The 16,968-nt window shown below is 36.0% G+C and overlaps 1 protein-coding gene across 2 annotated transcripts in view; it reads right to left on the minus strand.

The window, feature by feature from the left end:
* The window catches only part of LOC144444162 (cullin-associated NEDD8-dissociated protein 1-like), a 34,130-nt gene extending 17,966 nt beyond the window's left edge, over positions 1-16,164 (minus strand). Inside the window, exons 1-17 of one of the 2 annotated variants that reach the window (XM_078133573.1) lie at positions 15,985-16,164; positions 13,716-13,817; positions 12,774-12,841; positions 12,318-12,430; positions 11,590-11,690; positions 10,302-10,368; positions 9,393-9,491; positions 8,805-8,931; positions 8,300-8,408; positions 7,201-7,257; positions 5,563-5,666; positions 4,816-4,970; positions 4,250-4,364; positions 3,437-3,622; positions 2,340-2,451; positions 1,636-1,729; positions 742-859 (exon numbers count right to left, since the gene is read on the minus strand). In XM_078133573.1, coding sequence (XP_077989699.1) covers positions 742-859; positions 1,636-1,729; positions 2,340-2,451; positions 3,437-3,622; positions 4,250-4,364; positions 4,816-4,970; positions 5,563-5,666; positions 7,201-7,257; positions 8,300-8,408; positions 8,805-8,931; positions 9,393-9,491; positions 10,302-10,368; positions 11,590-11,690; positions 12,318-12,430; positions 12,774-12,841; positions 13,716-13,817; positions 15,985-16,026 — 1,769 coding nt within the window. In that variant the 5' untranslated portion in view covers positions 16,027-16,164. Of the gene's footprint in view, positions 1-741; positions 860-1,635; positions 1,730-2,339; positions 2,452-3,436; positions 3,623-4,249; positions 4,365-4,815; positions 4,971-5,562; positions 5,667-7,200; positions 7,258-8,299; positions 8,409-8,804; positions 8,932-9,392; positions 9,492-10,301; positions 10,369-11,589; positions 11,691-12,317; positions 12,431-12,773; positions 12,842-13,715; positions 13,818-15,931 lie in introns of both variants that reach the window. The other variant, XM_078133574.1, reaches the window with a different exon arrangement.
* Positions 16,165-16,968: the final 804 nt, after the last annotated feature.

The following is a 16,968-nucleotide window of genomic DNA, read 5'->3' on the forward strand; positions in this document are numbered from 1 at the left end:
GATTACTTTAGACCCCCTATTACATATTAACTAAAAGTTGTATTAGATACAACATGTATACTACAGCAAGTGCATCAACAATTCTACAGATATGAATTCATAACCAAGCTAGGGAGACATGGATAGATCCTGTATTTAAATAGTTAGTTAGGGGGTCAGATTTCAGATGTCCATTGTTCTGCTTGTGATTTAAATCATTATAGACTACCGGGGGTATTACCTGAAACATATTAATAATATACCGCCGCCATTAAATATTGAAAAGGCCAGTGTTGGATTAGGGTTAAAATTTGGGTTTGAAAAGCAGTTGTTCAGCAGAGCTATGGAACCAGATAGTCCTGAGCCAATCTGGCATGATTTCTTTATTTAACTCGTACTTTTATTGTTGTTTGTTCTGTGAGTGCCTGATACCTACATCTGATACAATACCATAGGAATTCACATACAAATCTCATACTTACGAGTAGCCAATCAGAATCTGCCTTACAATATAACACCAAGAATTGAAATTGAAACAAAGAGAACCACCAAACAATAACAATAACATAATTGTCTGCACTCTGCATGCAAGCTCTTTTGAACAGAGTGTACTTGTATGTTTCGGCGTATTACATATTCTCATTTTTTAAGTGGATCCATTCAGAGCTTGAGATTTGTACAAGAATTCCTATGGTATTTTGCATCAGATGTTGGAACAAGGGTTTGAAAATAGTTTAGTCTAAGAACACAAATATCACTCACATGCATGAAATGGCTCTTTCTTTAACCTCCTGGTCGATATCAGCAGCCTTCAGCCTAGTAAATGTACATCCATAGAGATCCAACACATAGGGAGCAAAGTCAAAATCACAACGAATGTCTGCAATAGAAAACATAGGAAGACTGTACAACTGAAGGTATAATAACTGATGTAAGGTTGTATATTTGTTACTGACTCCCTGTGGTGTAGTGGTTAAAGTCCAACTAGAGACAAGACATTGTCTGTCATCAACCCAAACCCAGGGTGAGTGTTCTACAGACTTGATGGTGTATCATTCAGTCATCTCTCACTAACAAGACACATGCAACTTTGGAGGGTCCTCTCTGAGTAGTGACTCAAACCCAGGGTGAGTGTTCTACAGACTTGATGGGGTATCACTCACTCATCTCTCACTAACAAGACACATGCAACTTTGGAGGGTCCTCTCTGAGTAGTGACTCAAACCCAGGGTGAGTGTTCTACAGACTTGATGGGGTATCACTCACTCATCTCTCACTCACAAGACACATGCAACTTTGGAGGGTCCTCTCTGAGTAGTGACTCAAACCCAGGGTGAGTGTTCTACAGACTTGATGGGGTATCACTCACTCATCTCTCACTCACAAGACACATGCAACTTTGGAGGGTCCTCTCTGAGTAGTGACTCAAACCCAGGGTGAGTGTTCTACAGACTTGATGGTGTATCATTCAGTCATCTCTCACTCACAAGACACATGCAACTTTGGAGGGTCCTCTCTGAGTAGTAACTCAAACAGTCTGGGATGGTTGCTCATTTAAGGGGCCCACAGATTGTGTGTGTTGCTAAGCCTAGGTGACTCCCAGCTAGACTGTGAACTGACTGAGAAAGCCTTGAAATATTTGACATATGTACTTACTCAGTGGCCTGATCACCTTCACCATGGTTTGTGTCACCAGGAGAGCTTCCGATGTAATCTTGTAAAATGGGTCACCAACAGAGTTGACAACAGGCTGGAAAATAAATTACATCTCAAAATTAATCACTTGCCTGACTTGTAGACTGACTAATGCACTGACTTGTGGGTAGATCAGTGATATCTCATGTGATTCAATAGTAACTATGATAATGGTGAGGTAGAAATTGTCAATTCATACATACAACAACCTATAGGAGATCTTCTGAGTTCATTTTGGAAGTTATGGAGTTTGGGATAAATTGATGTCCATAAAACCATAACAATATTTATTTTTTAAAACCATCAGTAGAAACTAGATCATTATATTTACAGTAACATACCACAATCTCACCCAGGCACTGACTTCATTTTCAATACTGAACAAAAGCAGTCAATCGAAATTTGAATTCTCTATATGAAGCACTTTTTCATGTAGTATGGAGATTCTCATGTCATTAAATATATGGTGTAGTTTGTCATTACAAACATACAAGAGATTAGTTGCATTGTTGTACATGATGTATTTGAACTACAGTGCTCTTGTCTTGTGGTGTTTTCTGCTAGACTATTGCAAGTCAATGGTTACAGAGAACACCACATCACACATGCCAATACCAAGAGTATGTCATACTAGCATATAGGGTTCTGACAAATTATATACTTACTGGTAATAGTTGGCTGACGTGAGGGTGGAACACCTGTGGTGAATGATTGGACATAACTGTATGCAAGAAGGCTAATGTATCAATCTTCATATTAGAACTGGTGTTTTTATCCCTATGAAAAGAAATAATAATTCATATTTTTAATTGAAAGATTTAGATACTGGTTAATTAATTCAGACTCCAAGACATACAGGCATTCTAAAACTATAGGGGGGGGGGGGGGGGAAACAGATCTGTAACTTGCCCAAGACATACAGGCAATTCTAAAACTATAGGGGGGAAAACAGATCTGTAACTTGTCCAAGTAAAAACTATACACGTAACGGTAAACCTAGGTACATCAATGTGGTCTAACAGTACACCTAGTATAACATTGACTATCGTAGTTCTTTTACGTAATACGTTCATGACAACTATACACCTGGTTTTACTTACCCTATTGAAAACTGTACACCTGGTTTTACTTACCCTTGTGAAAACTGTGCACCTGGTGTTTACTTACCCTAGTGAAAACTGTACACCTGGTTTTACTTACCCTAGTGAAAACTGTGCACCTGGTGTTTACTTACCCTAGTGAAAACTATACACCTGGTTTTACTTACCCTAGTGAAAACTGTACACCTGGTTTTACTTACCCTAGTGAAAACTGTACACCTGGTTTTACTTACCCTAGTGAAAACTGTACACCTGGTTTTACTTACCCTAGTGAAAACTGTACACCTGGTTTTACTTACCCTAGTGAAAACTGTACACCTGGTTTTACTTACCCTAGTGAAAACTGTACACCTGGTTTTACTTACCCTAGTGAAAACTGTACACCTGGTTTTACTTACCCTAGTGAAAACTGTACACCTGGTTTTACTTACCCTAGTGAAAACTGTACACCTGGTTTTACTTACCCTAGTGAAAACTGTACACCTGGTTTTACTTACCCTAGTGAAAACTGTACACCTGGTTTTACTTACCCTAGTGAAAACTGTACACCTGGTTTTACTTACCCTAGTGAAAACTGTACACCTGGTTTTACTTACCCTAGTGAAAACTGTACACCTGGTTTTACTTACCCTAGTGAAAACTGTACACCTGGTTTTACTTACCCTAGTGAAAACTGTATACCTGGTACAAGGACACCAATGTGGTCTGATAGAACACCTGGTATTACATTGACTAACTCTGTCAGCAAAGCAAAACATCCCTGTCTTGTCTTGATACTCTTCTCTTTCAACTGTTTATGTAGGGCCTTGATGATACCAGGAACTTGACTACGTAACATTACAACAGGTCTATCAAATCAAGTACAATCACATATTAGCAGACTAATATTTTAGCAAAACTTGACTGTACATTCACAACAAGTGGTAATCTCTGAGAGTTCTTTTCTCTCTTGACTGGCAGTGGCATCATTTTATTTCCCAGTAAAATGTTGTATTTTGTATACATCTAAAGACTCTTTGTATCATTTTAAACTGAGCTAAAATTACTTATAGTTACACATGTAAATGACCAACATACTGGGCTCTACTCTAAATGCAGAAGTCTCATACACCCCTAAGACATGTAATGTTCCACGCAAAGAGGGACATTCATTCATACCCTGTCAAGAATTGCCATCCTAACTGCCAATGTATGGCAGCAACTGATTCTTGAATTTCTTGATGTGCTTTTTTCCAGTCTTAGAAAGCCTAGAGGGGGTAGACTATAGAATGAATGAATGAATGAATGAATGAATGAATGAATGAATGAATGAATGAATGAATGGAGGAATGAAGGAATGAATGCAATAGTACTGTAGGAATACTAAGTGTAACTGAATGAATGAATGAATGAATGAATGATATGAATGAATGAATGAATGAATGAATGAATGATATGAAATACAATAGTACTCTATTTGACTAAGTGTAACTTACGCATCTTCTTCCTCCATAGCATCAGGATCAACAATACCACTTTGTATAGGTTTGGTTTGTTTTAGTAGAGTTATATAAGCATGAAAGATATCAGACTTTACATTCTCTTCACGTTCTACAGGTAAGGAAAAGACTGAACCTCAGAAACATGGGAAGTTAACAGTCCACTTTAGACTTAGAAACAATCCTCCCCACCCAACCCCATCCCCACCCCTGGGTACACTCAAGTACAAAGAGTGACTCATATAGATTCAGTTTCCCCAAAGGGTACTAAAGGAGTCCAAATTCCTTCATAGAACTTCCGACATTACAGAAATTCAAGGATGCCATCGAAACATAATAACTTGTTCTTATCTTATTATTACACTAATAGTAGAATATAGATGTATGTAGATGTGTTTTGTTGGTATAAATACTCTTGACCAGTTACTAGATAGGCTTTGACAAGATTTAGAGATTTAGAATAGAAGATGTTGCTTATACATCACAGAAATATAACATAAAGTATGATTCTCAGTTATATTGTAGTTTGGATTATCATTTTCAACTGCTTTTCACTGACTGACCTTTGAACCTAGTGATCAATGCTGATGATACAGTTTTGTAGAAATCAGGTAACATTTCATTACGGCATGCAAAGATAGCATCTAGACATTTAGCAGAGGCACGTCTCACTTTCCAACTCATATCATCATCATCACTGTATTCATCATCACTTTCACTAAAATACAAAAATATGAAAAACAATTTTTTATGAATTACAGTTTTCTTAAAACAAAGTATCCCGCGAAGCATTTAGACTACATGCACTGATGAATAAAAATGCAATTTTTACAATTATAGATTACAGTTTTCATACATTAAACTTCCATTTGGGCAATTGATTACAAATACAGTGATCACAGTAATACCATTCTTTATTTATTTATTTATTTATTTATTTACACCCGATAATCCTTGAAGTTTTGCAAACTTGTTTCAAGAGGTGTTCACTGTACATTTACGTTACTGCTGGAGCAAATAGAGTACACAGTCCAGTGAAACAGACTGACATCCTTCTAATTTACATTTATAGACTGTCAGTGTTTACATATCAAATCAAAGTGAGCGTGAGTAAACTGTTGGCAGGTTGAAAACATAGACTGTGATCCAAGGCATGTGAACTATTTGACCACTGTCAGCTTTAAATATACAATCTAAGTAAAGTCATGATTCACAGTTTTAAAATCTCTCACAGATTCATTTACTTCAGCTACAGATATGTCCTATGATACAATTTCTTGAGTTTTACTCATTGCTATGGCAACACTTACGCCTCCTCGTCTTCTTCTTCTGCATCCATGGCATCTTCATCTTCATCACTTTCATAATTGTAATTAGGATCATAACAGATGTACTCCAAGCATAACTCAATAATCTTAGAAAGAAATCGAAGAAAAAGGCACAGAACCATGATTAGAAAGAAATCAAAGAAAAGGGCAGAGAACTATGATTTGCCTAAGTCTTCATTAATGTCAGTGACTCAGGTTGTGATAACATTAGATTGAAAGATTCACAATCTCTCAATTACTCACCATAGATTTACACTAGTAATAAGTATCACACCAGTTGTGATGTGTATATACATGAGGGCAGCACTAGAAATGGTGAAGTCAGTTGATTTGTTTTGATAGATGGAGAACATACAATGGTGTGTGTACAGGTGTGTGTGTTAAACAGTTTTATGGTATTCACCTTTAATAGTACTCCATGTGAGAATGAATGTTCATTGAGTCTGAAAATTTCTACTCAAGAGTCAAAACATTTCTTGAAAGCAAATCCCAAATTTTTGCTAACATCTCGTCACCATCATCAGGGGTGTACTACTGAGATATATGACAATAGATCATTGTAGTACATCCCTAATGATGCTAACATCTCATCAGCATCATCAGGGGTGTACTACTGAGATATATGACAATAGATCATTGTAGTACATCCCTAATGATGCTAACATCTCATCAGCATCATCAGGGGTGTACTACTGAGATATATGACAATAGCCCATTGTAGTACACCCCTAATGATGCTAACATCTCATCAGCATCATCAGGGGTGTACTACTGAGATATATGACAATAGCCTATTGTAGTACACCCCTAATGATGCTAACATCTCGTCAGCATCATTAGGGGTGTACTACTGAGATATATGACAATAGCCCATTGTAGTACACCCCTAATGATGCCAACATCTCATCAGCATCATCAGGGGTGTACTACTGAGATATATGACAATAGCCCATTGTAGTACACCCCTAATGATGCCAACATCTCATCAGCATCATCAGGGGTGTACTACAATGGGCTATTGTCATGTATCTGAGTAGTACACCCCTAATGATGCTAACATCTCATCAGCATCATCAAGGGTGTACTACTGAGATATATGACAATAGCCCATTGTAGTACACCCCTGATGATGCTAACATCTCATCAGCATCATCAGGGGTGTACTACTGAGATATATGACTATAGCCCATTGTAGTACACCCCTATTGATGCTAACATCTCATCAGCATCATTAGGGGTGTACTACTGAGATATATGACAATAGCCCATTGTAGTACACCCCTAATGATGATGAAATGTTAGTGCATATTTGGGATTATCTTCCATAAAATTTGTTGAGTCTGAGTAGAAATTGTCATTACTAAATATTCCACTAATTCTAGATTTTGCACAAACTTACTAAAAGTACAGTATAAATGAGATTGTTGTAGTTAGTTATTCTAGTTAGTTAGTTATGGTACGAGGATAACAAAGAGTATGTGTGTGTACAGTAGCTGACTAATTAAGGCATATGCTATCAAGCTACTCTGAAAATCAAACCATACATACTGACAAGCCATGATTAAAGTGATCATTAAATAATAACTTCAGAACAGTAGACATTTTGATAAAAACACTTACTGTAATAACATGAGGAGAAACCTCTTTAGGACATCGTCTGACAAATGATTCAAAAGCCTGAAAAAAACCCAGAAATAGTGCTGAAATGATCATAGAGTAAAAAATGTTGTAATACATGTATTATTGGAAAGTAGAGTTTCTAATCTTTTCTGCAAGAGTTACCATCATCCAAATGATAGTATTTAAGTTTAACCATAGGTTAGTGGGTAAAGGAAATACAGCGGATTTCCCCAATATCAGATATTTGATGGTGGATTTCCCCCAATGTCAGATATTTGATGGTGGATTTCCCCAACATCAGATATTTGATGGCGGATTTCCCCAATATCAGATATTTGATGGCAGATTTCCCCAATATCAGATATTTGATGGTGGATTTCCCCAATATCAAATATTTGATGGTGGATTTCCCCAATATCAGATATTTGATGGTGGATTTCCCCCAATGTCAGATATTTGATGGCGGATTTCCCCAATATCAAATATTTGATGGTGTTTTTCCCCAACATCAGATATTTGATGGTGGATTTCCCCAATATCAGATATTTGATGGCGGATTTCCCAATTATCAGATATTTGATGGTGGATTTCCCCAATATCAGATATTTGATGGCAGATTTCCCCAATATCTGATATTTGATGGCGGATTTCCCCAATATCAGATTTTTGATGGTGGATTTCCCCAATATCAGATATTTGACGGCGGATTTTCCCAATATCAGATATTTGACGGCAGACTTCTCCAATATCAGATATTTAATGGTGGATTTCCCCAATATCAGATATTTGACGGCAGACTTCTCCAATATCAGATATTTAATGGTGGATTTCCCCAATATCAGATATTTGATGGTGGATTTCCCCAATATCAGATATTTGATGGTGGATTTCCCCAATATCAGATATTTGATGGTGGATTTCCCCAATATCAGATATTTGATGGCAGATTTCCCCAATATCAGATATTTGATGGCGGATTACCCCAATATCAGATATTTGATGGCGGATTACCCCAAAATCAGATATTTGATGGTGGATTTCCCCAAAATCAAAGACATTTGACCTTGACCTCACTAAAAGACATATCAATGTCATATACCTGTATACAGTATTCTCTGAGTTCATCATCTTCCTCTTCTCTACAGAATTTGATGATTAGTGGTATAATTCGTTGTAAGTGTTCACCAATACGATGACCAGCTTGACGACTATAAAACCAAAAACATGAGTTATATTGTTAATGTTACTATATTTTGTGAAAGTAAGTTATAAACTGCAAGAGTTCACTAACACATTGACAACATTAAGAACTACAAACAAACATACACTGTTACCATTCAATGTCTTCAAATATTGGTTTCCATACCATTTGGTACACCATTTACTCCAAAAAATGTTCTAATCTACACTCGTTGAGTCTGTTGGAAACACTCTATGCATGCACACATGTATGTTCCGTAAATACATACGTATGTATGTATGTATGGACGAACATATACATACACACACATCCAGGAGTTTAAAATCCTTTGGAATGACAAGCTGTATTATTGTAATTTTCCTATGTTGACTGTAATGGCAGATATGGCAATAAATAGACTTACCTGATAGCACCAATACACTGTATGTATGTTCTAGTAGTAGATACACTAGCATTCTTTGCCAGTTCTCCAAGCAGATTGTCCATCAATTCAACAAATAAAACATTGTTACAACTTACAACCAGGTGACCTGAGGGAGAAACAATTCAAAACCCTAAATCAGAATTGGATATTTGTAGGTTATATTTGACATCATATGAGTGTAAGAATGCCGCACTCACGGTATTTGCTGTACTCACGGTATTTGCCATACTCACGGTATTTCCCATATTCACAGTATTTCCCGTACCCACAGTATTTGCCATACTCACGGTATTTGCCATACTCACAGTATTTGCCATACTCACGGTATTTGCCATACTCATGATATTTCCCGTACTCACGGTATTTGCCGTACTCACGGTATTTGCCATACTCACGGTATTTGCCATACTCACGGTATTTGCCGTACTCACGGTATTTGCCATACTCACGGTATTTGCCATACTCACGGTATTTGCCATACTCACGGTATTTGCCGTACTCACGGTATTTGCAATAGCTACAATGGCACCCACTTGTTAAAATATTTTATAGTTGATCAACACTTACCAATGGCTATGATAGACCTCTTCCTTACAGCTAGTCTAGGACTGGTTAGTTGAGGCAGTAAACTGGCCTGGATGGATGGATGAAAACTTACCAACAAACCTACATCAAATAATACAGCAATCATTTTATAAGTGTCAAACTGTCAGACGATGACACACACACACACACACTAAGTCAGCACAATCACAAGTTGATTGAAACAATATCCTGTGATGAATAATTATCTGTATTTCTTGAATTGGTAAATACCAGTTTGTTATCTAAAACATTCTATGAACACAGTTTACAAGTAACGGTTACTAGCTTTCCAATTTCATTACCCATTGCAATGACACAGGTGTTATTGAGTTTATATAGTGTCCATTGCAATGACACAGGTGTTATTGAGTTTATATAGTGTCCATTGCAATGACACAGGTGTTATTGAGTTTATATAGTGCCCATTGCAATGACACAGGTGTTATTGAGTTTATATAGTGCCCATTGCAATGACACAGGTGTTATTGAGTTTATATAGTGCCCATTGCAATGACACAGGTGTTATTGAGTTTATATAGTGCCCATTGCAATGACACAGGTGTTATTGAGTTTATATAGTGTCCATTGCAATGACACAGGTGTTATTGGGGGTTTATATAGTACATATGAATGCATTTGCCTTCAGTCTTAGTTGCTGCATCCATCAAGGAAATATATATCTGACATGAATTATATTTTTGCCTATGCAGTTGTAATTAGTTTCTTGCTTTCTTTCACTTGTGAATAATCCTGTCAGCCATTCTTGCTAAAATCTCCCATGGATACATTTACAAATGTTTCATGGCTCTTCTATTGTAAATTACTCACACCACTACAACATGCTGTGGTGTTGACATTATGGTGTATGCTTGATTGCGTTCACTTACTTACCCCCAAATCTACTCAGTAAATCACCAAGGATATCAAGTGCTTCCAACTGTACAGCAACATCCTCTTGCTATCAAAGATAAAAGTACAAAAAGAAACTTATCAAATTCTATACATGATACAAAAATGTATTGACAGTCAGTTCCTTAGTCTGGAAGATACGATGTGTCATGCCAGTCTATCATTTTACTGTTATTTAGGCAAGTCTACACAGAATGGAAACATTTACTTTCCAGTGTTATGTAGGTAAGTCTACACAGAATGGAAACCTTTACTTTCCAGTGTTATTTAGGTAAGTCTACACAGAATGGAAACATTTACTTTCCAGTGTTATGTAGGTAAGTCTACACAGAATGGAAACCTTTACTTTCCAGTGTTATTTAGGCAAGTCTACACAGAATGGAAACATTTACTTTCCAGTGTTATGTAGGTAAGTCTACACAGAATGGAAACCTTTACTTTCCAGTGTTATTTAGGTAAGTCTACACAGAATGGAAACCTTTACTTTCCAGTGTTATGCAGGTAAGTCTACACAGAATGGAAACATTTACTTTCCAGTGTTATGCAGGTAAGTCTACACAGAATGGAAACATTTACTTTCCAGTGTTATGCAGGTAAGTCTACACAGAATGGAAACCTTTACTTTCCAGTGTTATCTAGGTAAGTCTACACAGAATGGAAACATTTACTTTCCAGTGTTATGCAGGTAAGTCTACACAGAATGGAAATATTTACTTTCCAGTGTTATGCAGGTAAGTCTACACAGAATGGAAACATTTACTTTCCAGTGTTATTTAGGTAAGTCTACACAGAATGGAAACATTTACTTTCCAGTGTTATGTAGATAAGTCTACACAGAATGGAAACCTTTACTTTCCAGTGTTATGTAGGTAAGTCTACACAGAATGGAAACATTTACTTTCCAGTGTTATGTAGGTAAGTTTACACAGAATGGAAACATTTACTTTCCAGTGTTATGTAGGTAAGTTTACACAGAATGGAAACATTTACTTTCCAGTGTTATGTAGGTAAGTTTACACAGAATGGAAACATTTACTTTCCAGTGTTATGTAGGTAAGTCTACACAGAATAGAAAAATTTACTTTCCAGTGTTATGTAGGTAAGTCTACACAGAATGGAAACCTTTACTTTCCAGTGTTATGTAGGTAAGTCTACACAGAATGGAAACATTCACTTTCCAGTGTTATGCAAGTAAGTCTACACCTGGAATGTTCAATTTAATAAAACAACAACAGTTAAAGAGAAATAAACCAATCATTTCATCACTTACCTTAGCAATGGCACTAGTTAATCTACCTGTAATTCTTTTACAGATATTAGCAGCTAATGGAGATGAGGCTGGAGGTAGTTCATTAATGACTGTCTTCAAACCTAGTCAAAGGAATACAACACGTTAAGCTTAATCAACACACTCTATTGCCATCTTTACACTTGATACAAATACCAGCCTACCACTTTGATAACAGCCACCAGCCTACCACTTTGATAACAGCCATCAGCCTACTGCTTTGATTACAGCCAAATGCTGTAGGTTGAGATATTTTTGATAATATACAATCCAAAGTCTCAGTCGTTTTAAGAGTACATTATGTAAATGCTGGATATGTTTCATTGCATAAAGATGTATACAGTAGTGCATATCCTTTACATGCATTCTCATTACCTGAAGTTAACTGTACCATGTACTATGATGTAGGGGAGTCATGAAAGTAACAATCATTTAATTTCTTGGACGACACCATTGCTTCCACTCAAATGCTACATATGCTACTACAGGTGCAGAATAAGTCACTCCTATTATTCAATTTTGACTCCCTAGCATGAGGTAAAATGTTATTGCAGGTACTGAGAATTGAATGTTATCTGTGGCACAAAATCCAGTTACGAACACACAAACCTATCTACATGATTTCAATCTTTTGTAATACTAATTATACAAACATGTCGATTACAAACATGGTAAGTGACTATTTTTGTAACAAGATGTAATAAACTTACCAATGCTAGAAATATCTCTTAGCTGTTCCTTGTCTGATAACATGTTACTACATAGTGTATCCACAATTGTCTCTACTTGGTATTCTTTCACCTTGCTTACCAAAGGACCAAGACTAGATGTGGAAAGTTGTAAATAACACAATATAGTACACTTGATTAATCTGTATTGCCTAAATATAAGGTTGATAGAACTAAACAGTCAGCCAGCCAGCAAGTTTGCTGAGTATTGGGAAGGCAAGTAACAGTATGTCTTGGGACTGCACAACAAATATTCAGGGTAAGGGTATGTAACAGCTGAACTATACATCTTTACAGGACAAAAATATCAAACTTATATGGCCATGCATTTTATTCTAACCAAATGATGAATGATATAGCTTATATCTTTTTGAATATTTTAACCATTAGAACTGCTTCTGGCTAATTTAGTATGAAAACACACTCATTTGGACTTACCATTTGACAGCTAAGTTTTGAACTTCTCCATTTTTATCTTCAAGCAGTTTTAACAACATCTTTACTACCTATGTAGAAGTCATGGATAACACAAAAATGGAATTCAGAGTCTCCTACCTATAGACTTGAGGGACTATCGCTACTACACTACATGTATCTGCTACCTTAACTATAGTCTACCTGTAGACTCTACAGGTAGGCAACAGTTAGGATAGCGGAATAGTGTAGTAGCAATAGTCCATCAAGTCTACAGGTAGACTATAGTTAGGATAGCAGAATAGTGTAGTAGCAATAGTCCTTTGAGTCTACAGGTAGGCTTACATGATCATGTGATTGCAGCTAAACTGTCAAGCAGTAAAACAAACAATTTTGTTGACAAGACTTTGCAAAAAACACTTTGATTTTCTCAAAGACAGCAATGATAATGAATAATGAATAACATTTCCATTGTCATGATAACCATCTTGTATTTCTTTAGTTTTCGAGAGATGTTAGGATTGGCCACAGTTGAGAACTCTGAGCATACAATAACAATAATGGTGGGTTCTTATATAGCACTTTCTCACGCCATGATCAAAATGTTTACAACCATTACCCATGGCCCGGATCAGAACAGCATAATGGCCCCCTAGTCTTCCTCAACTTTCCGGGGAGCATAAAATACAATGTCATTTACATTTACCACTTAACATAACTGTTGTCACAGTAGTTAGCATGTACATTGTAGACATCAGAGACAGGGTACCATTGTTACATAAATTGAAGCGGTTTGATGGGTGATTTTCAATATTATGAAATGAGTGCTCGAAAATAACAAAAGGGCATGGTATCTTCTAACCTTGTTCAGGGAGAACACAGAAATTACATGAGGGTTTGTTTCTTTGTTTACGGAAATCAAGCAACTGAATAGTCATGAGGATAATCACAACTGCAAAGTTTTACCTTTCTCTCGCTATCATCATCTAACTTGATAGAGTCCTTCTGGAGTTCAGACATCAAATCATTGGTAGCCATGAACCTGAAATCTTTATCACTGGATGTCATCTACAGAAAATTAGATAAATAATTTAGTTACTGTCATGATGTTACAGCTGAATGAATACTAGGCTGCACAAAAGAGAAAGCAAAGGGGAAACTATTATAAAACACAACATTTTTATACTTTTTCATAACTTTATACCCATTCTGGTACAATGTTCTAAAAGTTTCTTTCTTCAAAAACAATCAAAAAAGTGTCAAAAGTTGCTTGTATTCATGAAGATTATAGTTCCTGCATGCTTAGTGGGAAACTTCTGAAGGTATTAACTAAATTATTTTCAGAATCATTTTTGGTATCTCGATTGTATACATCAATGGTTAGCCAGTACTTTGGTCTGTCTGGCATAATGACTTTAAAAAGTATTTATTACAGTAATACAATCTTAGTCCTCGAATTGTAAATTTTTTTCTCAGTTATGTAATACTTTAACTTTAAGGCCAGTGGCCTATGGTATTGTAATAAATATTATTATTACAATCTTAGTAAGTGTTGAACTTCAGGTAGTAAGAATAAAATCTATCTGAGCTTAGTTCTCCAGTTATTTCACCATGGTTACCAATCAAAACAATAATAATAATAATAATAATAATAATATAATAATAATAATAATAATAATAATAATAATAATAATAATAATAATAATAATAATAATAATAATAATAATAATAATAATAATAATAATAATAATAATACAGGACACATAAATCTACAAAAGTTTGACAAAATACATTGAAATGCTGGTAGATATGACCTATCTATTATCATTTAACACCAACAATGTCAAGCTGCACTTTGTAGTTGGTGGGGGTGGGGGTGGGGGTGGGGGTGGGGGAGGGAGGGGGCATCAACTTCAATGACAGTGACACCATCTCAGTGGAGTAGATATCATGGTGTCATAGAGTGATGGCAAGAGTGTCACTGTGTAAAACTGATAACTTTAATAGCAAGGTTTCCTACTGAAACTATGGCTGGAATGTACAGGGCATAACATAAATCATACTAAAGGCATCCAATAAGTCATCTTGATTCCAAATCTAAGTAAACATAATATATCATTTTAATACCCCCATGTTGTCATGGCACCATAATTTCAAGTTCAATAAGTTGACAATGATGCTACAGACAGTGATAAACAATTCCAAAAAATTACTATGTTAATTTCTATCATAATCATTGACTACTTTGCTTGCTACAACAACACATGACAGTGACAAGAAAACCAATCATTGTAAAAAAAAATTCACACTCAACTCCAGCATGAATTTCTATGCTAGGGATACCAGCCCCATAAATTTGAGATACAACTTTTGTTTACCATAGTCTAAAAAAACTGTGGAATGATAAACACCACATAACTCATAAATAAACCAGGGGACAAAGTATATTTGCTCAAGACAACCTACAAGACGGTGGAGCTAAATTCTCCAAGTGAGGACAATAAAACAAGTATGCATCCTGAAAATGTTTTTCCAGCATATAGAAATTGGTCAAACAATGCATATTAAAGTTATAATTGTTGAATGAACTTCTATTACATGTGTTACACTGAAAAACCATGTTTCTGTCTCTATAAAGTTTGTCAAACTTTCAAATTCCTTGATGCTGGAATAAGGTTTTCGAAACACTGTAAACTTTATAAAATCCAATGTTACTGGTGACGGGTGTATCATTGTGTATACCCATTCACATTCAACAAATGTTTTGTTTTGACTTTGTTTTCTTTGAATGCAATATAACTGTCAAACACTACAGAACTCACACACTGTCCTATTGTTTTAATTCAATAGTGGCATTGAAATAAATAAAAAAGCCAATAAAATTTGCACGTTTCATGGCATACAGACCGTTTGCATGTCTACTGTAAACAAGTTTTAAAGGAACACATGTAGTATGACATTGCAAACTTGTACGTTGTAGACTAGAGCCATCATTAAAATTGCAAAAATTCTTCTCGTCTTACTAATAAAGTCTGTTGTTATAAATAATGTACATGGTCATGAACTTACACGAATTAAACCAATTTATTTGTCCTTGCAAAATATATCAATGATAATTGACAACCTTGTCGGCTAATATATTATAACGTGGACAAATATAATCATCAGAAAATGTTCAATACCACATATCAAAACAAGATGGCTGCGCACATAACATCGTGCGGAAGCAACTTACCTTCTCCAAAAGGTTGGAGATATGGTAAGAAACCGATGCCATGTTAGCTTATTTTGAGCCAACTTGTCCTCGTGTTGTTTGTCTTTTACTCCGTTATCGCACGTTTAGTATTTTCTTCGCTTAAACTGCATAAACACGCGTTGAAACGCAACCTCCGAATTTAGTTTTCACGTTGATCCACTGGGCTCGTGGATGAGCTGTCTGCGACTGCGCAATTACACTTTCGCGATGTATTGTGGGTGACAATCAAGCATTTGCCATGCTGGGGTAAGCCACAAGACTTATGACCCGAAGTTTGCTCGGTAAAATTTAACGTGGTTTGCTGGCATCAGCGATGAAAGACATTCATCTTCAGCTTCCCCGAAACCCGCAAGATCGTCCGGGATGGGTAAGTCGTTTGTTCGACCTATATCATTCCAAACTACACTCGCGACATATTGGACGCCCAACAGTTTCATTGAAACTTATGCGTAGCATGATTGGGTGACGTTTGACAATACACGAGTTTCTTGCATGAAATCTAAGACTTTCAGATAAGAATTGTGGATATGTTTCCGTTGTATGTTGTCACGAGTGTCTCCTGCAATGTGTTAGATTACTGTCATAGTTACATATTTCATAAAACGGGTGAATTTTGATGAAATTCTACTGGTATATTTATTTCCCTACACCAATGAAACGCCCCCTAGAGTTCAAAAATGGTGAGGATAGTGTGTTTATGCAAATTTCACCATTTAATAATTCCCAAATTGTCAATATTTACATGCTTGTTATTGCAATCTGGATATGACTGACTTTGGTGTCATGATGACACTTGAAATGAAAGTTACATTGTTGCTTAACTGCTATGTTGTTTCACATTGATTTTCAGGTAGGAAACCATGATAAAATAGTATAAATTAAAATAAAAATAAATACCAATCCTCATCCATATAGTCGCTTTAAGCAAGTTAAACTTCAACCGCCACAAAATGGGCATAAGAC

Source organism: Glandiceps talaboti, chromosome 13, assembly GCF_964340395.1.
Source record: "Glandiceps talaboti chromosome 13, keGlaTala1.1, whole genome shotgun sequence".
NCBI classification, from domain to species: domain Eukaryota; kingdom Metazoa; phylum Hemichordata; class Enteropneusta; family Spengelidae; genus Glandiceps; species Glandiceps talaboti.